The following is a 21,498-nucleotide window of genomic DNA, read 5'->3' on the forward strand; positions in this document are numbered from 1 at the left end:
CCCCCCAATCAACACCTCCAAAGACAGATTAAATGGTCTTTTACCCCATTGCTGTTTTTGGGACCTTGCTGTGTACAAATTGGCTTCCATGTCTGCCAACACAGCAACAGTGACTGCATTTTGAAATCAATTCGTCAGCTGTGAAGTAGGAACATGAGGCCCAAATTTGGCCCTCCGGTTTTTTCGGCACTTACCTGAGATGCGTCGACTTTCTGCTCTCAAAACGGCGCTGAAAATATCTCGCCGTATTCTCCCCGCTCTGTGGGCCATCCTCGTGCTTAGCGTGGCAATCACAGTGAGGGGAGGAGCAAGGGCCCTGCGCTCAAGAGTGCCGGCAGCTCAACGCATGCATATTGGAGGTGTTGCGCATGTGCAGTAGCTCCTCTGCACCGTAGGATCCGATGCTAGGCAGTCATTGTTGCTGGATGGAAGGGGGGTGGGGCGGCCAGCAAGCCGAGCGCCTTTCGTCCAGTTAAAAGTGGGGCAGCAAGCAGCCAGCCAGCGGGTGGAAAACTTCGATCGGCCATTTCTCGCTGTCTGGTGCGGCCGTGGCTGGAATGGGCTTGCCAGTGTGTTCTCCCGCCCCTAGCCCGGGCCGAAGGGCTTGCCGGTGCATTCTTCTGCCGGTGAGTTCTCCCGCCCCTATTCCCGGCCGAGTGGCATCGGCCGGCCCGCTGACTTCCCAGACCGAGTTATGAAGGTAGGACTTAAGTTTTATTATTTATTTATTATTGATGGTTTTTATGCTTCATGAGTGCTGTTGAGGTGGTGTTCGGTGCTTTGCAATGTCCTCTGTGCTTCCCTCCCCCCGCCCCCCATCTCTGGCTACCTGCGCTGATTTCTTAACTCTCCGCAAAGGTTTTCTGTGCAGCCACAAGTGGCCACATATGCTGGTCTAAGTTAGTTTGGAGCAACTATTAGCTGTCCAAACTGGCTTAAATGGTCAAAACAGGCGTAGGTGGCTGGTAATGCCCCCTTTTGAACAAAACGAAATGAAACTAAAAAAAATCCTACACTGGTGCAAATTAAATGTGTAAAATGGGGATATGGGGATTTTTAAGATACTCCAGAAAAATCAAGTTGCTCCAAAAAAAATGGAGCAACTCCTGGGCAAATTTGAGCCCATAGGAGTAGTAGGAGGTCATTGAACCCCTCGAGCCTGTTCCGCCATTCAATGAGATCATGGCTGATCCTACATCCAACTGATATGAAAGGCACCAAATAAATGCATGTTTTTCTTTTCTTTCTGTTATTGTAATCCAACATTGTATGTACTTTGTTTTAAACAGTTTTAAACAGTAGTCTGTTCAGACAAATCAAGTAGGGCAATGCCCTTTAAGTCTGATTTTATTCTGGACTGAAACGGTGTAGTTACATTAATGTTATATCAATTTAATATATTTATATTTAAAAAGTCAATGTCAGTGAAGAGGAGGCTACTTAATGTAGTAACTTATAATTGGTGAAGTAGATATCAAGACTTTGAAACATTAAAATTTTAAACTAACTTACACACTGTACAAGGATCTTATACAATATTTGACACTATTGGAATTCAAAATATTAGCTATTAACAGAATGCTTGTGGGGTCAGCTGGTCTGCGACAATAGGGTCAAGTGCCCAATATGGCAATTACATTCAAGTTATCTTAACCTGGCTGTTGCAGATTTAATTCACAGTGCCATCTTTTGTCACCATTTATTTAGTGTCAGTGGATTCTAATCATGGCTAATCAATTTGTTGGCTGTGAAGTAGGAATATTCCCACTTCTAGTTTGTTATTTTTCATTAGTATTGGCCTGTGTTAACAATGCAGCACATACCAAGGTTATGTAATAGTTAACTTCAGAATACCATTTTCATTCCAGGTGCTGATTTTCCTTACAAGGGGATAAACATGGTATTTGATACTAAAACGTCTCTTTGTGGGAATACAAGGCAACAAGTTTGGAAATTTAAAGATCCATGACAATTATTTTGTTAAGTCATGCAGGTTTTTAACCTATCTGTGTTACTCAAAAGTTCCAACATTATACAAATAAGCTGATAAACTAATTCTGAGGAACCAAATCATGCAGTGAGTTAGATATTAGTCTTTCAACTCTGGGACCTGGGTTCAACTTCAGCCCAAATTGAGAGAACAGAGGTCTTCCCGTTTGTGATAAGCAATGAATTGTGAAATGCATTTGGACAACCTCAGTCTAATTCCTAGTTGCCATGAGCCCAAAATACAAAACTGCTCCTAATTAGTACCAAATTGCCAATCTCTCTCAGCAGCCACAGGATGGCTGGCGATAAAAAAAAATCACAGTACAAAGTGGTCTACTGACGTCACGGTTGAGGCACATTTTGGAGGCAGAGTAAAGGAAGCTACATATAATTGTGCTATATTGACTGGAGGGTAATTCATCCCGAGATTGGGTGCTGTTCAAATCAATTGGGCACAACAATGTTTTTAAAAATAAATTAAAAACTAGTTCCATGGTAGATATTGAGAAACCAGTGATCATTTTAGTTTTTGGATCCCGTTTACCACATCAGTAGTAAATATGATATACACTATTATGTTGATGGTTCCAATAGTGGTTTATGACCTTCACATTTCACACTGCCTTTATATCTGCAAATATTACCTCAGAAAAAATAGGTATAGCAGATTGTCAAGAATCACTATTTCAAACCACATATTCTCAGTCAGTCTGTAGAACTGTAGCACCATAGGAAGAGAGAGTGCACATTAATGTCATGTAATGCAGTTTCACATTTTAAACTGTCGGATTTTTAAAACAACTGATGGGTTCTGTAATGTCAATCACCGATGTTCAGCAGCAATTCACATCTCAAACAGTACATGCCAGGTGACAACTCAGTATTTTTTGGAATCAGTTGATTGCCAATATGTGTACTCTCCATACTGGTACTACATGTAATGGGTGCAGTAAATGCATTACTTGCTGCTGCTTCTTATTTGGACAATCGTAACACATATTCATTATCAGCAATTATGAGAAAGCAACAGAAAGGTTGGTAAAGACAACTAACTTTTCTAAATCTTAGAAAATGATATGCCATAGGAACATTATTGTAAGTATGCTGTAGTTATCACTTTTAAATAATCCTATGACATTCCTAGCATTTGTTAATCACTTTACATTGTGGATTAACCCAGCAGAGCAGAATTTGCCTCTACAGTCCACAGCATAAAAAGTTTAAGACAGACTTTTGGACTGTGCTCTCAATCGACCACTAAAGTACTATTCAAGACTGCATAGTTTTAGTAAAAGAATTTGAAATTCATGATGGTTCGATCATGCCAGACAGAATGTTCTATCCTTTATTTAGATGAAGAAAATGTCTTCCAGCATTCTGCTTTCTTCAAGTTCTTCATCTGAATCTCTACTGCGTATTGGAGCTGTTCCAGTCTTAGCGAGCTTTTGATGGTTTCCGCAGTGAGTTATGTTGCTTTTTCTTGGCTTGCTGAATGCTTCCCTGATGTGTGAATTATGTTCTTGCGAGGAAATCGGACTCAATGCATCCACCAAATGAACAAGAGAGGCTTCATAGCTTTAGGTTATTGGAAGAAGGGAAAAGAAACATGTTACATTGAGAGCATTTGAGATTTCTTTCTTCATAACAATATGCATAATAAAAGCAGCACAAGCTATTGTGCACTATGGGAGCTCTTTCATAAACATTTAAAGCACATAACTCATGGGGACCACATGACTTATGATGGTCATTTTACTTGTGCAAAAGACTATGATAATAAATTGCCAATGTTATGATGTTCTATTTATTCCCAGATGTTTTTTTTTAGATGTTTTCTAGAATTAAGCATGTAATCCTGACAATCAAATTATAATTCGATAGGTACCACCTTTCCTTTTAACAACAGCTGTCGCAAATCTGTACATTGAAAAAATATAGTAATAACAATAAATAATGCCACCTAATAGTCACAAAATATGTTGGGAGTTACAAAATGTTGCGAGTACAGAAGGTAATAACCCAACCAGAACTACTTCTCTGTGATTTAAAAACAGTTGTGCACTTGCTCTTAACAATAGCACCGTTGCTCTGGTGATCCTCTCTTTATAAATAATTGAATAAATGGATGTGTTCTGTTCCTCTCTTCAAACGTATTAAATTACTGTTCCAAGCTTCTCTCCATAACTTACTGGCTACAAGGACCCCTTTTATCCTTTACACCAAACTCAATAAAATACAAGCCTCCCACCACACTGAAACATGCAGCTGACACATTCTGTCCCCTCCCAAGAAAACATTGTCTCCATCCAACTATTAATATCACACATACATAAGCATTCTGGGATCCTCTTTCATAGCACTTCACCAAAACATCACTGCTAAAATGGTAAGCTTCAAAAAAAAATCTTTAATACAATTATATGATGTGTACATATGTTAAACAGTTATACTGTATAGGACATTGATTAATGCAATGGCTATCCCATTCATAAAGGAGATCTGTGAACATCACTCATGACTTGCGTTTTCTCCCTCATGTACAATGTATTCAAACATTTACCCGTGTCCTGAGGTAGTTGCCAGATTGTTTTAAAAAAATTAACTCTCTTCAATTTCCCCAATCTACCTCCTTTGTCTCATATTTATAAACCACTCTCTTGAACTTTATCTCTCAAATTTCCCTTTCTCTTGCCATCTACATTTATAAATGTTCTGTATGGTAAATTTTGACATTCCACAACATCTATTAAAAAACCTTTTTTATAAAAAAAACCCAAAATAAATTATTGCATACATTTTGCTTGACAAATAAGTACAATGCAATACATCAATATCCGGTGAAAATATCAATTGATTTCACTAATATCAATTGATTTCACTAATATCAGTGTCATATGCATTAAAAATGCCAAATAACCTCTGTCAAAAGAGAAATTAAGGTCATATCTCAGAATAGACAAAGTTAATTCCATTAATTTTTTTCAAAAGATTTACACAATTTCACAAAACAGCTGTTCTACTTTTAGACAGTAATTGTTCATTATAATAGATTTTTTTTAATAGTTCAAAAAAATTAGTTTATAAAATAACGGCAGTCATCGTTTGTTATACAGAGACGCCAGATGACAACTGAGAGCTTATATTAATGGGCACAATCAATCCCGCAAAAAGCACGTAATTCAATGACACTTTTTTCTGTTAAAAGAGACTGAGGATTAATATTAAGCACGTGATGCTCCAGGTGGAGTGTGCCGATATTAATATAAGGTAGCAGTCAACAGAAATAAAGTGAAAACTGCTTTATAAAATATCTATTTCATACCATGTAGCAGCAGGTACAATAAATGGCAGTAAATAGGATTTCAATCTGCTTATTGCTTCATGAAGCAGAGAGCACTAAAACTGTTCGGCTTATATCATAAGGACAGCATCTTCATTCAGCACACTGCTGGTAGCCTGTCAGAGAAGATTTTTCTACATAGCTATTGCTTCTTAAATGAAAAGCGTACGGTAGTAACAAACTTTTTGGTGCCCATGAAAACAGGTAGTCTCCTAAGATTCCTGCAGGGAATTCCACATTATCATTTCATTGGAGGCTTAAGAAGTTTGTACAGCTATCTACTTTAAAGGAAACATATTTATATATTAACCCCTTCTAGAACTTGATAAAAAATTAGTGATTTTAAACCATAGGCTTACATAATGATCAGACTCTAGTTACCTTTGAACAGGGACTATTATGAACTCCAAGTGCTGTACAGTTTGAGATGTGAATTGCTGCTGAACATCAACCCTTCCCACTGCACTAACATTTCTACATCACTTTTATAAAGTGGCTTGTATTATTACAGTATTTATTTGATTCCATTTTGTAAAAAAATATTTTTGCATATTATTTTCATTGAAACAAGGTGTAAGTAATGGCTGACGGGTGTTTTTGTGACTGGAAGGCTGTTTCAAGTGGGGTTCCGCGGGGCTCAGTACTCGGTCCCTTGCTTTGCGTGATATATATCAATGATTTAGACTTAAATGTAAGGGGCATGAAGTTTACAGATGATACAAAAATTGGCCGTTTGGTTGATAGTGAGGAAAAAAGCTGTAGACTGCAGGAAGATATCAATGGACTGGTCAGGTGGGCAGAAAAATGGCAAATGGAATTCAATCTGGAGAAGTGTGAGGTTATTTGGGGAGGGCTAACAAAACCAAGGAACAGACAATAAATGGTAGGATACTGAGAAGTGTAGAGGAAGAGAGGGGACTTGGAGTACATGTCCACAGATCCCTGAAAGTAGGACAGGTAGATAAGGTGGTTAAGGCAGCATATAATACAAGAGCAGGGACATTATGCTTCAACTGTATAAACACTAGTTAGTCCACAGGTAGAGTACTGCATACAGTTCTGGTCACCACATTACAGGAAGGATGTGACTGCACCAGAGAGGGTACAGAGATGATTTACGAGGATGTTGTCAGGCCTGGAGAACTTTAGCTATGAGGAAAGATTGGCTAGGTTGGGGTTATTTCATTTGGAAGAGAGGAGGCTGAGGGGAGATTTAATTGAGGTGTACGAAATTATGAGCGGCCTAAGAGTGGATAGGAAGGTCATATTTCCCTTAGCAGAGAGGTTAATAACCAGGGGGCGTACATTTAAAGTAATTGGTAGAAGTATTAGAGGGACATGGAGGAGGATTTGTTTTCACTCAGAGGTTGGTGCAGATCTGAAACTCACTGCCTGAAAGGGTGGTAGAGGCAGAAACCCTCACTGCATCTAAAAAGTGCTTGGATGTGCACTTGAAGTGGTGTAACCTACAAGGCTACGGACCAAGAGCTTAAAAGTGGGATGAGGCTGGATAGCTCTTTTCAGCTGGTGCAGACACGATGGGCCAAATGGCCTCCTTCTGTGCCATAACGTTCTATGATTCTATGATTAAAATAAAATTAGGACACGTTCATCTTTGAATTTCTGTTAACTCTGTTTATCTCTCCACAGATGCTGCTTGACTTGTTGAGTATTTCCAGCATTTCCTGTTTTTACTTTTCATCTTTAGATTTATGAGCCTTGCAAGATACTAGGCTGTTATGTGATAGTGTGAATTTTCTTTCCAATACTATCTTACATAGGCACAGAAATAAACTATATTCGGATTTCTCACTGTAAAGACCTATGTTCTTTCCCTTCATGCCATTTGTATGTAATTTGATTTATATCCAACTACAATGCAATAGTGAAGCGAACGACAAACCTAAACTGTACATGAGCATGTCATTTAAAAAGCCTTAACAGACTATGAAGAGTGATAGACTAAAACAATTAGCAGTTAGCTTTCCTCAAGTATAAGAACGCTGTTGGATTGCAATGTTGGAGGTGCCGTCTTTCGGATGAGACGTTAAACCGAGGCCCCGTCTGCTCTCTCAAGTGGACGTAAAAGATCCCATGACTATTTCAAAGAAGAGCAGGAAAGTTGTCCCCGGTGTCCTGGCCAATATTTATCCCCCAATCAACATAACAAAAAAAACAGATTATCTGATCATTATCACATTGCTGTTTGTTGGAGCATGCTTGTTGTAAGAATAAAAGTGTATATTAATGATAAAGTTGATTCAATGTGTATGTATAAATGTCTAAAGTGCAGACTTTACAGAAAGGCTGGGGTTTGAACTCAATTGCACAAAAGTTCATGTTTTCTCTGGCTGGGCAGAGCTTAAGGAACAAAAGAAGCATGGCTTTGAAACCCATCAAAACTCACCAAACTAGTAAAGGTGTTAATGGGAAAGCAATTAACCTAATCAAGGAATGGCACCAGTCCTCCAGACAGTCATATGTGTGAGGAAAGCCAATAAAAGACTGCCCTGGAACCAAGTCCCTATCCTGGGGCTTTCTGAGAGACAATGGACCTTATGAGTACAAAAACAAAAGCACAAGCAAGGCCTGCTTTATCTCTCTCCGCTCTTTTTCGCTGACTACATGGCAAAGCAAGAAACCTCCCTCCACAGAACCAAAAGCAAGGAAGAACGCCGTGTGCTCTGCCTTGACTCAGAGGGAAGTATATGTTTCTATAAATCTGTAACTCATTACCTTACTTGTTGTAATTAAGTAGAGTCTATAGGATACGAATTGACTGCTGTTTGTCTGATAGTCTACGTGCATGTATGTGTGTTTAATAAACTTATTCCAACTTGTTTTTAAAAGAATTGGTCTTGCTGTCAATGTAATGCCAGAGATTTAGAAATCTTACATTGTGTGTAAATTGGCTGCTGCGTTTCCTACATTACAACAGTGACTACACTCCAAATGTACTTCATTGGTTGTAAAGCGCTTTGAGACATCTGGTGGTCATGAAAGGCGCTATATAAATCCAAGTCTTTCTTTCTTTCTTTTTGTTCAAGCAGCTATCAACTGTTTTAGAGCTCAGTTTTAGCTTTGTTGGGATTTAAAAAAATGTGTATTTGCATAACTGAAGCCAAGTCCCAATCCTGGGGCTAAGTGCCACAAATGATTGTCTAGCCTTTTTGAAAGTAAAATATGTGCACTTATCAGTCCATGATTTCCTCTCCCCATTTATTTAAATATACAAGAAAATTATAGGTTGATGAGTGTAGAAATAGAAAACCCTGGCCAATAGTACTCACCCCACCTTTCCCAAACAGTTTGCCTGTCTCAATGTACACTCATCTCTATATTGCTTGGGACTGTCCTCCATAGAATTACTCATCCGGCCACTATTAATGAAAACTCTGCCTCCAGACTGCCAGTGACCAAGTAACCCATCTCCTAAGATTCATGTTGCCACGAGAAGCACAGCTAAAATAAACTGCCATGAGATCACCAATGAAATGGACATATGCTTGTTGATAATTTGTCACACACCAAATGCCCACTAAGTTGCTGGACAGTTGGGAATGAGATGCTCCTTTTGCTCTTAACTCTTCATAGGGGAAATAAATACAATTCTGAATATTACATTTATATTTAAAAACATTTTTAATTTCAACAATCTAGCTGATTTTAAATTGTCAGGTTCCCAAAATACACAGCTGGTTGTAAGCCAAATATAAAACAGTGGAACCTGTTAAGACAAGCAGCTTACAAGAAACAGGTCTTCCTGGCAGCCAGTCTTAGTAAGTCCCAGCAGATTAATGTTTGGCTTGCAGCTGACAGCAAGATCCACACTTCGAGAACCTGAGAGAACTAGTCCGACTCCTGCACAGTATAAAGGTGTCTCTGGCTCCAGATACGGATGGCAGCCGTTCACTCAGCATATTGCAGAAAAATTGGTGGCAAATATGTAAAGGGACAGAAATTCGGCAACTTTGCGACCGGGCTTTTGGCAATACTTCACCATATTTGACGAAAAACCGGTCGGCGGGAACCTCGGGCACCTTTTTGCAGTGCCGCTTTCCACGTACCGCTGGGGAGAGGAGTGCCGCTGTGCAAGACACGAAATAGTGTTTGCGCCAAAAATTTGGCTCTCTCCACACCCGTATTCTGCGCCCAGAATACCGACAGGGAAAAAACCTGTTGTTGCAGCCCAGCCAGCACTGGTAAATATGAAGACCTGCTAAAAGGTAAGTTAAAGTTTTTATTTTTAAATTCTTTTTCAGCGATTTAGTAGCTAAAGGTTTTGTGACTATTTTGTGAATTTTTTTTCCCCAATTTTTTCTTTGGTGTTTTTCCCCTTCCCATCATCATAGGCAGTCCCTCGAAATTAAGGAAGGCTTGTTGCCACTCTAAAAGTGAGTTCTCAGGTGACTGAACAGTCCAATACGGGAATTAAAAGTCTCTGTCATAGGTGGGACAGGCAGTGGTTGAAGGAAAGGGTGGGTGGGGTGTCTGGTTTGCCGCACACTCCTTCCGCTGCCTGTGCTTGCTTTCTGCGATAAGACTCGAGGTGCTCAGTGCCCTCCCAGATGCTCTTCCTCCACTTAGGGCAGTCTTTGGCCAGGGACTCCCAGGTGTCAGTGGGGATGTTGCATTGCATCAAGGAGGCTGTGAGGGTGTCCTTGAAACGTTTCCTCTGCCCAACTGGGGTTCGCTTGCCGTGTAGGAGTTCTGAGTAGGGCACTTACTTTGGGCGTCTGTTTGCATGCCTGACACAAATGTGGCCCGCCCAATGGAGCTGGTCGAGTACGGTCAGTGCTTCGATGCTGGGGATGTTGGCCTGATCGAGGACACTAACGTTGGTACATCTGTCCTCTCAGGGGATTTGCAGGATCTTGCGGAGACATCGTTGGTGGTATTTCTCCAGCGATTTGAGGTGTCTACTGTATATGGTCCACATCTCTGAGCCATACAGGAGGGCGGATATCACTACAGTCCTGTTGACCATAAGCTTGGTGCCAGATTTGAGGGCCTGATCTTCGAACACTCTCTTCCTCAGGCGGCCGAAGGCTGTGCTGGCGCACTGGAGGCGGTGTTTGTTGAACCTCGTTGTCGATATCTGCCCTTGCTGATAATAGGCTCCCAAGGTATGGAAAGTGGTCCACGTTGTCCAGGGCCATGCCCGTGGATCTTGATGACTGGGGGGCAGTGCTGTGTGACAGGATCAGGTTGGTAGAGGACCTTTGTCTTAGATGTTTAGTGTAAGGCCTATGCTTTTGTACGCCTCGGTGAAGGTGTTGACTATGACTTGGAATTCAGCCTCTGAATGTGCGCAGACGCAAGCATTGTCCGTGTACTGTAGCTCGACGACAAAGGATGGGATCTGGCCTGGAGGCCATGAAGGTTGAACAGGTTCCCACTGGTTCTATAGTTTAGTTCTACTCCAGCGGGAAGCTTGTTGAGTGTGAGGTGGAGCATTGCAGCGAGGAAGATCGAGAAGAGGGTTGGCGCGATGACGCAGCCCTGCTTGACCCCGGTCCGGACGTGGATGGGATCTGTGGTGGATCTGTTGGTCAGGATCACGGCTTGCATGTTGTCATGGAGCAGGCGGAGAATGGCGACAAACTTTTGGGGGCAGCCGAAATGTCCCTCGTGGTTAACAGTGTCAAAGGCCTTTGTAAGGGTTGGTGCTGTTCCCTGCATTTCTCTTGCAGTTGTTTCGCTGTAAAGATCATGTCCATTGTACCCCATAGTGGATGGAATCCGCACTGTGACTCCAGCAGGAGCTCCTCAGCCATAGGGAGAAGACGGTTGAGGAGGATTCTGGCGATGACCTTCCCAGTGACTGATAACAGGGAGATTCCTCTGTAGCTGCCGCAATCGGACTTGTCTCTTTTTTTAAAAAAAGATGGTCACGATTACTGCATCGCTGAGATCTCCCGGCATGCTCTCCTCCCCCCAGATGAGAGAGATGAAGTCATGAATCTGCACTAATAGTGCCTCTCCGCCATACTTTAGTGCCTCAGCGGGGGATTCCATCCGCGCCCGATGAGCTGATGGATGGCCTTTCTATCTCGTGCAGGGCTGGGGTTTTGCTGCGATGGTGGTGGGTAGCATGCTGCGGGATGGAGTTGAGGACACTCGTGTCAAAGGCAGAGTCTCGGTTAAGGAGATCTTCAAAGTGCTCCTTCCAGCGGGTCCTGACTGCCTCGGTGTCCTTGATGAGTGTCTCCCCGTTCTTGGCCAGCAGAGGGGTGGGGCCTTGGGAAGTAGGTGGTCTTGACTGCGGTGAAGAACCTCCTGTGCTTTTTCCACCCACCATCTATTCTTTAAGTCGCATGTTTTTTGTTGGACCTCGGCCTTAAGCCGTCTGTAAAGCTGCTGCCGAGTTGGGTTGTTGTTTTAGGTTCAGAAATGCCCTGCGCTTGTGATTTATTAGCTCTTGGATCTCCGGTCATTCTCATCAAGCCAGTCCTGGTGTTTCCTCATTGAGTGAGCGAGCGTCTCTTCGCAGGCACTGATTATGGTGTTCTAGAGGGCAGACCAAGCGCTGTGGGCATTCTGCGTCTTGGGATCATCAAGGGTCGCCAGGTTAGCAGTGAGGCGCTGGATGTATAGGGCTCTCTTTGAGTGCCCCGGCGTTGATTTTTCTGCGGTATGGCTTCAGCTGTCATCGCCGCTTTGGGGCTATATTAATGTTGATGACAGAACAGATTTAGCGGTGGTCCGTCCAGCAGTCATCAGCTCCTGTCATGGCGCGGGTGATGTGTACATCCTTGCGATCCCTGCCTCTCTTGCAGCGCTATCAGACTCGGACTAAAGTTGCCGAAATTCATGGTTTTCACCGGAAATCCTCAGGCAATGACGATTTTTAGTGCTGCGCAAATTAAAGGTTGAATATCTGACCTACTAGCGGTAGCGAAGCAAACGGTAATTTTGGCGAAAAAATATTTTTTCGCTGAACCTAATTTCTAGCCCAAAGTACTTACAAATATATCCAAAACAACCCTGATCAAAATATAAAAGCAAAATACTGTGGATGCTGGAAATCTGAAATATAAACAAAAGATCTGGAATACTCAGCAGGTCAGGCAGCATCTGTGCAGAGAGAAACTTCTCTGTCCGTAGATACTGCCTGACTTGCTGAGTATTTCCAGCAGAATCTGTCTTGATCAAAATATGTTTGGATTGCATGCTTACCTAACATTGTAAAAAAAAAAATCCTAAGTTTGGACACATGTTTGTAAATAATTCACCTTCACCAATACTTGTTTTTGACTATATTTTAGATAATTAGCATGTTTCCACTTTATAATCAGCGACAGCTAGGTAGTTAGTTACAGAAGTTGCAGAGATCTCCTATACATTACTCTGACAATGAACATTCAGCAAAATTCTCTCTCTACTCAAAATGTCTGCTCAACTGGTAAGAGAAATGAGTCAGTTTTATGTTATAGGCTGAAGTTTATTAGGACTTACGATTGTCCAAATTCTTTGAGATCCAAAGAAACAATGAGAGACGGGGTGGGGCTGTGTAAGAAGATAGCCATACAGACATAAATTTGCTGAATTAATGACATAGGGTCCGAAAATCAGTACCACTGGAAAGCTGGTGCACCCCCCACCTTTTTGTGGCCATTAACGCTGAAATTTTTTCGTGCCTAGGCCACCCCATATTCAGCTCCAAAAGAGGAGTTCGAGGAGGCGGAAGTCCGATGAGTCAGAGGCCGATAAAAGGCCTGTGAGTTCAGGAGTTCAGAGAGGAGTTCGAGGAGGCGGGAGTCGGAGGCCTGTAAAAGTCCCGCGAGTTCAGGAGTTCGGGCAGTCAAGGAGGTGGGAGTCCTGGGAATTGAAGGCCTATAAAAGACCTGCGAGTTCAGGAGTTCGGAGAGGAGTTCGAGGGGGCGGGAATCCAGGGAGTCGGTGGCCTATAAAAGGCCCGCGAGTTCAGCAGTTCGGGCAGTCGAGGAGGCCAGCTGGTGCAGGTGCAGAAGGTAAACAAAGAAGTAGAAAGAAATCAAAAGGTGATGTCACAGCCAAGGGGGTAAGTGATTGGCTGGTGATTGGTGAGTAGTGTTTCTTTTTCTTTTTCTTTTTCTTTTCCTTTATCAGTAGGTAACCTTTATCATTGTCGTTGCCAAATTAAGTTAATCTAGGGATTAAGTCATGGCAGGAGCGCTCGGACACGTGTCATGCTCCTCCTGTACTATGTGGGAACTCAGGGACGCATCCAGTGTCCCTGACGACTACATGTACGGGAAGTGTTTCCTGCTACAGCTCCTGACACAGACCGCATTGCGGCACTGCAGCTGCGGGTGGATTCACTCTGGAGCATCCGCGAAGCTGAGGATGCCGTGAATAGTCATACCGCACGTAAAGATTACGCAGACAGATAGGGGATGGGTGAGCAACAGGAAGAGCAGTGGAAGGAAGGTAGTGCAGAGGACCCCTGCGGTCATCCCCCTGCAAAACAGATACACCGCTTTGGGTACTGTTCAGGGGGATGACTCATCAGGGGAGAGCAGCAGCAGCCACGTTCATGGCACCGTGGGTGGCTCTGTTGCACAGGCGGGCAGGAAAAAGAGTGGGAGAGCTATAGTGGTAAGGGATTCTATTGTAAGGGGAATAGATAGACGTTTCTACGGCTGCAATCGAGACTCCAGGATGGTATTTTGCCTCCCTGGTGCAAGGATCAAGGATGTCTCCGAGCGGTTGCAGGACATTTTAGAGGGGGAGGGTGAACAGCCAGTTGTCGTGGTGCATATAGGTACCAAATATAGGTAATAAACAGATGAGGGCCTACAAGCTGAATTTAGGGAGCTAGGAGTTAAATTAAAAAGTAGCACCTGAAAGGTAGTAATCGCAGGATTGCTACCAGTGCCACGTGCTAATCAGAGTAGGAATCGCAGGATAGCTCAGATGAATACGTGGCTTGAGGAGTGGTGCAGAAGGGAGGGATTCAAATTTCTGGGACATTGGAACCGGCTCGGGGGAGGTGGGACCAGTACAAACCGGACGATCTGCACCTGGGCAGGACCGGAACCAATGTCCAAGTGGGAGTGTTTACTAGTGCTGTTGGGGAGGGATTAAACTAATATGGCAGGGGGATGGGAACCTATGCAGGGAGACGGAGGGAAGTAGAATTGGGGCAGAAGCAAAAGATAGAAAGAAGAAAAGTAAAAATGGAGGGCAGAGAAACCCAAGGCAAAAATCAAAAAGGGCCACATTACACCAAAATTCTAAAGGGGCAAAGTGTGTTAAATAGACAAGCCTGAAGGCTCTGTGCCTCAATGCAAGGAGTATTCGTAATAAGGTGGACAAATTAGCTGCACAGGCAGCAATTAATGAATATGATATAATTGGCATCAGAGACATGGCTCCAAGGTGACCAAGGCTGGGAATTCAACATCCAGGGGCATTCAAGTCAGGAAGGATAGACAGAAAGGAAAAGGAGGTGGGGTAGCATTGCTGGTTAAAGAGGAAATTAACGCAAGAGTAAGGAAGGACATTAGCTTGGATGATGTGGAATCGGTATGGGTGGAGCTGCGGAATACCAAAGGACAGAAAACGCTAGTGGGAGTTGTGTACAGACCACCAAACAGTAGTAGTGAGGTTGGGGACGGCATCAAACAGGAAATTAGGGATGCGTGCAATAAGGGTGCAGCAGTTATAATGGGTGACTTTAATATGCATATAGATTGAGCTAACCAAACTGGAAGCAATACGGTGGAGGAGGATTTCCTGGAGTGCATAAGGGATGGTTTTCTAGACCAATATGTCGAGGAACCAACTAGGGGGGAGGCCATCTTAGACTGAGTGTTGTGTAATGAGAGAGGATTAATTAGCAATACCGTTGTGCGAGGCCCCTTGGGGAAGAGTGACCATAATATGGTGGAATTCTGCATTAGGATGGAGAATGAAACAGTTAATTCAGAGACCATGGTCCAGAACTTAAAGGAGGGTAACTTTGAAGGTATGAGGCGTGAATTAGCTAGGATTGATTGGCGAATGATACTTAAGGGGTTGACTGTGGATGGGCAATGGCAGACATTTAGAGACCACATGGATGAACTACAACAATTGTACATTCCTGTCTGGCGTAAAAATAAAAAAGGGAAGGTGGCTCAACCGTGGCTATCAAGGGAAATCAGGGATAGTATTAAAGCCAAGGAAGTGGCATACAAATTGGCCAGAAATAGCAGTGAACCCGGAGACTGGGAGAAATTTAGAACTCAGCAGAGGAGGACAAAGGATTTGATTAGGAGGATTTCCTGGAGTGTATTAGTGTGGTTTTCTAGACCAATATGTCGAGGAAGCAACTAGAGGGCTGGCCATTCTAGACTGGATGATGTGTAATGAGAAAGGACTAATTAGCAATCTTGTTGTCCGAGGCCCCTTGGGGAAGAGTGACCATAATATGGTAGAATTCTTCATTAAGGTGGAGAGTGACACAGTTCATTCAAAGACTAGGTCGTCCTGAAATTAAGGAAAGGTGTGAATTGGCTGGAATAAACTGACAAATGATACTTAAAGGGTTGACGGTGGATCGGCAATGGCAAACATTTAAAGATCACATGGATGAACTTCAAAAATTGTACTTCCCTGTCTAGAGTGAAAATAAAACACGGAAGGTGGCTCAACCGTGGCTAACAAGGGAAATTAAGGATAGTGTTAAATCCAACGAAGAGGCATATAAATTGGTCAGAAAAAGCAGCAAACCTGAAGACTGGGAGAAATTTAGAATTCAGCAGAGAAGGACAAAGGGTTTAGTTAGGAGGGGGAAAATAGAGTACGAGAGGAAGCTTGCTGGGAACATAAAAACTGACTGCAAAAGCTTCTATAGATATGTGAAGAGAAAAAGATTAAGGAAGACAAACGTAGGTCCCTTGCAGTCAGATTCAGGTGAATTTATAATGGGGAACAAAGAAATGGCAGACCAGTTGAACAAATACCTTGGTTCTGTCTTCACAAAGGAAAACACAAATAACCTTCCGGAAGTACTAGGGGACCGAGAGTCTCGTGAGGAGAAGGAACTGAAGGAAATCCTTATTAGGCGGGAAATTGTGTTCGGGACATTGATGGGATTGAAGGCCGATAAATCCCCGGTGCCTGATAGTCTGCATCCCAGATTACTTAAGGAAGCGGCCCTAGAAATAGTGGATGCATCGGTGATCATTTTCCAACAGTCTATCGACTCTGGATCAGTTCCTATGGATTGGAGGGTAGCTAATGTAACACTACTTTTTAAAAAAGGAGGGAGAGAAAATGAGTAATTATAGACCAGTTAGTCTGACATCAGTAGTGGGGAAAATGATGGAATCAATTATTAAAGATCATATAGCAGTGACATGATCGGTCCAAGTTAGCATGGATTTATGAAAGGGAAATCATGCTTGACAAATCTTCTAGAATTTTTTGAGGATGTAACTAGTAGAGTGGACAAGGGAGAACCAGTGGATGTGTTATATTTGGACTTTCAAAAGGCTTTTGACAAGGTCCCACACAAGAGATTGATGTGCAAAATTAAAGCACATGGTATTGGGGCAATGTACTGATGTGGATAGAGAACTGGTTGGCAGACAGGAAGCAGAGAGTCGGGATAAACGGGTCCTTTTCAGAATGGGAGGCAATGACTAGTGGGGTGCCGCAGGGCTCAGTGCTGGGATACCAGCTACTTACAATATACATTAATGATTGAGATGAAGGAATTGAGTGTAATATCTCCAAGTTTGCAGATGATACTAAGCTGGGTGACGGTGTGAGCTGTGAGGAGGATGCTAAAAGGCTGCAGGGTGACTTGGACAGGTTAGGTGAGTGGGCAAATGCACGGCAGATGCAGTATAATGTGGATAAATGTGAGGTTATCCACTTTGGGGGCAAAAACACAAAGGCAGAATATTATCTGAATGGCGGCAGATTAGGAAAAGGGGAGGTGCAATGAGACCTGGGTGTCATGGTACATCAGTCATTGAAAGTTGGCATGCAGGTACAGCAGGCGGTGGAGAAGGCAAATAGTATGTTGGCCTTCATAGCTAGGGGATTTGAGTATAGCAGCAGGGAGGTCTTACTGCAGTTGTACAGGGCCTTGGTGAGGCCTCACCTGGAATATTGTGTTCAGTTTTGGTCTCCTAATCTGAGGAAGGACGTTCTTGCTATTGAGGGAGTGCAGCGAAGGTTCACCAGACTGATTCCCGGGATGGCGGGACTGACATACGAGGAGAGACTGGATCGACTGGGCCTGTATTCACTGGCGTTTAGAAGGATGAGAGGGGATCTCATAGAAACATATAAAATTCTGACGGGACTGGACAGGTTAGATGCAGGAAGAATGTTCCCGATGATGGGGAAGTCCAGAACCAGGGGACACAGTCTAAGGATAAGGAGTAAGCCATTTAGGACTGAGATAAGGAGAAACTTCTTCACTCAGAGAGTTGTTAACCTGTGGAATTCCCTGCCGCAGTGAGTTGTTGATGCCAGTTCATTGGATATATTCAAGAGGGAGTTAGATATGGCCCTTACGGCTAAAGGGATCAAGGGATATGGAGAGAAAGCAGGAAAGGGGGTACTGAGGTGAATGATCAGCCGTGATCTTATTGAATGGTGGTGCAGGATCGAAGGGCTGAAATGGCCTACTCCTGCACCTATTTTCTATGTTTCTTTGAACAAATGGGTTCCAGTGCTAATGAACCCTTCTAAAGTAGATTTTTCAGCCGAATCGCTGTCTTAATTTGAGCATTATCACCACTGGGAAATTCAGCATGCAGTAAAGGGTTTCTAATGTGCCAGCTGCTCAAAAGGCCAGGGTTTGCAACAAGGCCCTGACGGCGGGGGGGGGGGGGGGGGGGGGAGGGGGGAGGTGGTTGGAAGGATGGCTGGTATATTAGGTGCAAGGAGAGCCAACGGGTTCACTGATATGGAGCTGGAGACACTGATGGACGGTGTGGAGGACAGAAGAAGAATACTGTTTCCTGATTTGCGGAGACCTGGCAGACAGGCAGCACATAATGCATGGAGGGAGATTGCAGGGGAGGTGTCAGGCACCTGCATATATGTGAGGATGCATCCTCCCAGGGGGGTGCTGGCCAGTCTGCACCCGGCCCTTCCAGGGTGGCGATGGGTTGATGCCTCCTATCTCTGGGGTGACGGGGATCATCCTCCTCCTCCTCCTCCTCCTCAGGTGGTACTGCTGGCTCGACCTCCAGCGGCTGTCCCCTCATGATGGCCAGGTTGTGCAGCATGCAGCAGACCACGACGATTATGGAGACCCATTGAGGAGAGTACTGCAAGGTGCCACCAGAGCGGTCCAGACAGCGGAACCTCTGCTTAAGGATGCCTATGCACTGCTCGATGATGCATCTAGTGGCACAATGAGCGTCATTGTATGCATGCTCTGGTGCTGTCCTGGGGTTCCGCAGAGGAGTGTGCAGCCAAGTGGACAGGGGATATCCCTTGTCCCCAAGCAGCCAACTGCAATCCTGATTCGGATTGGTGAAGACGGTGAGCACACTGGTCTGGCGCAGAATGAACGAATCATGGCTGCTGCCTGCCTCCCTTTCCCGCTGCCTGTCTGCACAGTGCTGACGGTGACTCCTTCTCCTGCGTGCCACCCTGACCAGGTGTACCAGGTATCGCCCTCCCAACACTCCTCCCATCCTCAGGGTGAACCCTGCCAAGCAGGTCTCTGCAGCTCACAGGACTCCACGAAAGAGTCAGACCTGAAAGTTGTGCAAAAGTCCAGTGGAATGTGCAAACCTCTGAGCAGCACTCAGCAGGTTTAATGGAGCCAAAACAATTAATAAAATTAGGCGAAAAGTTCAATATTGCGGATGCTGGAAAATTAAATAAAAGCACGAATAATTAATAAAACTATTTACCTACCACCAGCAGTGTCGCGTTCGAGCACCACATCGAAAACCTCGCGGGGGCACTGCTGGGAAAAGTCCTAACTTTTCCTCGGTGAATTTTGCTGAGGTATTCTCTTTCCAGTGGCCCGCACGCTGCAGAGCTCACCGCTGGAAGCCTTCCTTTACAGCGGCTTCACCGCGCCGTTTCTGGCAGAAGTGAACACCACTCAAATCCTCCCCGAGCTGAATATGGCTCGGGGAGGGAAAAGTACCCGACCGTGGCAATCGATCGATTTTTTTCGATCGATCGCCCAAACTCCGCGGTAGCCTTCCCTTCGGGGACGGTGAATTTCGGGCCCATAATTTCTACACTTGTGTATTCCAATCTGGATACAACAGGTGGAAGTCAAACAGACTATTTGAACTTAAAACCATTTAGGCTTACTAAATTTAATCTATTAAAAACCTTACATGTTAAATGGAATTTTGCATCTCTTTTTATGCAAATGCAAAACTCAAGCATCATCTAACACATTGGTGGAGTAAAACTGTAACTGCTGTTTGATTTATTGCTGAACATTAAAAGTATACACTAAAGAGGTTAGGATAAAAAGAACGCTGAATTCTGCAAAAATTAAATCAGCAGTACATTGTGATTAAGTAACAGTTGAGATATTTAGAATCAAAAATATCCTCAAATTCCTTACTTTCTGGAAGTAAATGATTTCTAGTTGTCAACACCAGAATGCAGGTTTGAACAAAATATCTACAGCTCGGCATTAATCTAAGTCAGCTTTGCATTGCCATCGTGTTTCTTTTGTGTAATTATTAAAACCTCAGATGTGAGTGACATTGAGTGAATACAGAGCAAGTGAAGCAAATGCATTTCAAGATTACTTCTGAAGCAAAATGAAAACACAAGCTTTCAACAATTTTACAGAAATCAGAAATTACTGCATTATGAATGTTTCAGTTAATAATATAACAATGTGCCAACTTAGGGCTGAGATGTATAGTTAAAAAAAATTATAAAAATTAAACATCAATCTATCTCCCACATGAGACTGCAGAACGAGGTCTGGGTTCAGGCAGGAGTTATACAAGTTGTAAGATCATGGTATGTGGGCGTCGCTGGCAAGGCCAGCATTTATTGACAATCCCTAATTGCCCTTGAGAAGATGGTGAGCCACTTTCTTGAACCGCTGCAGTCCATGTTTTTTTTTTAATTTTTCGTAGCCAATCTTTCCAATTCTTTTGTCAGATCACAAACGCCAGAGGTCACCTTGCACACATCAAGGATCACCCTGCGCTAATGCTCTTAGCCAAAAGGCCTAGAGCCCAAGCACCGTTCCTGGAAGTACTGCAATACCAGGTTCGTTCCATGGAGGTGGATGGGTCAGCAACCCCACACACCTCCATGGAGGTGGATGGGTCAAGCCACCCCACCCACCTCCTATTTCCAAAAAGCATAGGAGAACCACCTTCCTGATCCAGGGAGAACCACTTTGGGGTCATGGTTACTCCCCTGTCAGGTCAGTTACGCATGATCTTAGCCAAAAGGCCGAGAAGCGATCAGTCCATGTTTTTTTTTATTCGTTGCCAATCTTTCCAATTCTTTGTCAAATCACAAACGCCAGAGGTCACCTTGCACACATCAAGGATCACTCTGCGCCAATGCTCTTAGCCAAAAGGCCTAGAGCCACTGCACCGTTCCTGGAAGTACTGCAATACCAGGTTCGTGCCATGGAGGTGGATGGGTCAGGTCCCCCACACACCTCCGTGGAGGTGGATGGGTCAAGCCACCCCACCCACCTCCTATTTCCAAAAAAGCAAGCATATACCTTCCTGATCCAGGGAGAACCACCTTGGGGTTATGGTGGTTACTCCCCTGTCAGGTCAGTTACGCATGATCTTAGCCAAAAGGCCGAGAAGCGATCAGTCCATGTGGTGAAGGTAATCCTACAGTGCTGTTAGGGAGGGAGTTCCAAGATTTTGACCCAGTGACGATGAAGGAATGGCGATATACTTCCAAGTCAGGATGGTGTGTGACTTGGAGGGGAACATGCAGGTGATGGTGTTCCCATGCGCCTGCTACCCTTGTCCTTCTAGTTGGTAAAGGTTGCGGGTTTGAGAGGTGCTGCCGAAGAGGCCATAGTGAGTTGCTGCAGTGCATCTTATAGATGGTATACACTGCAGCCACGGTACACCGTGGTGGATGGGGTGCCAATCAAGCAGGCTGCTTTGTCTTGAATGCTGTCGAGCATCCTGACTGTTGTTGGAGCTGCACTCATCCAAGCAAGTGGAGAGTATTCCATCACATTCCTGACTTATGCCTTGTAGATGGTG

At 43.9% G+C, this 21,498-nt stretch overlaps 1 protein-coding gene, 1 non-coding gene and 1 pseudogene across 4 annotated transcripts in view; all 3 read right to left on the reverse strand.

The window, feature by feature from the left end:
- Positions 1 to 1,316: 1,316 nt before the first annotated feature.
- The window catches only part of kiaa1328 (KIAA1328 ortholog), a 358,800-nt gene continuing 338,618 nt past the window's right edge, over positions 1,317 to 21,498 (reverse strand). For all 3 annotated transcript variants that reach the window (XM_070868047.1, XM_070868053.1, XM_070868042.1), the window contains one exon: positions 1,317 to 3,564. In XM_070868047.1, coding sequence (XP_070724148.1) covers positions 3,339 to 3,564 — 226 coding nt within the window. In that variant the 3' untranslated portion in view covers positions 1,317 to 3,338. The remainder of the gene's footprint in view (positions 3,565 to 21,498) is intronic.
- On the reverse strand, positions 20,529 to 20,725 carry LOC139252040 (U2 spliceosomal RNA). Its single transcript, XR_011591440.1, has one exon. It is a non-coding gene; the product is annotated as a U2 spliceosomal RNA (small nuclear RNA).
- LOC139251918 (U2 spliceosomal RNA) lies at positions 20,850 to 21,088 on the reverse strand (annotated as a pseudogene).

The sequence above is a fragment of the Pristiophorus japonicus genome, chromosome 2, assembly GCF_044704955.1.
Source record: "Pristiophorus japonicus isolate sPriJap1 chromosome 2, sPriJap1.hap1, whole genome shotgun sequence".
NCBI lineage: Eukaryota > Metazoa > Chordata > Chondrichthyes > Pristiophoridae > Pristiophorus > Pristiophorus japonicus.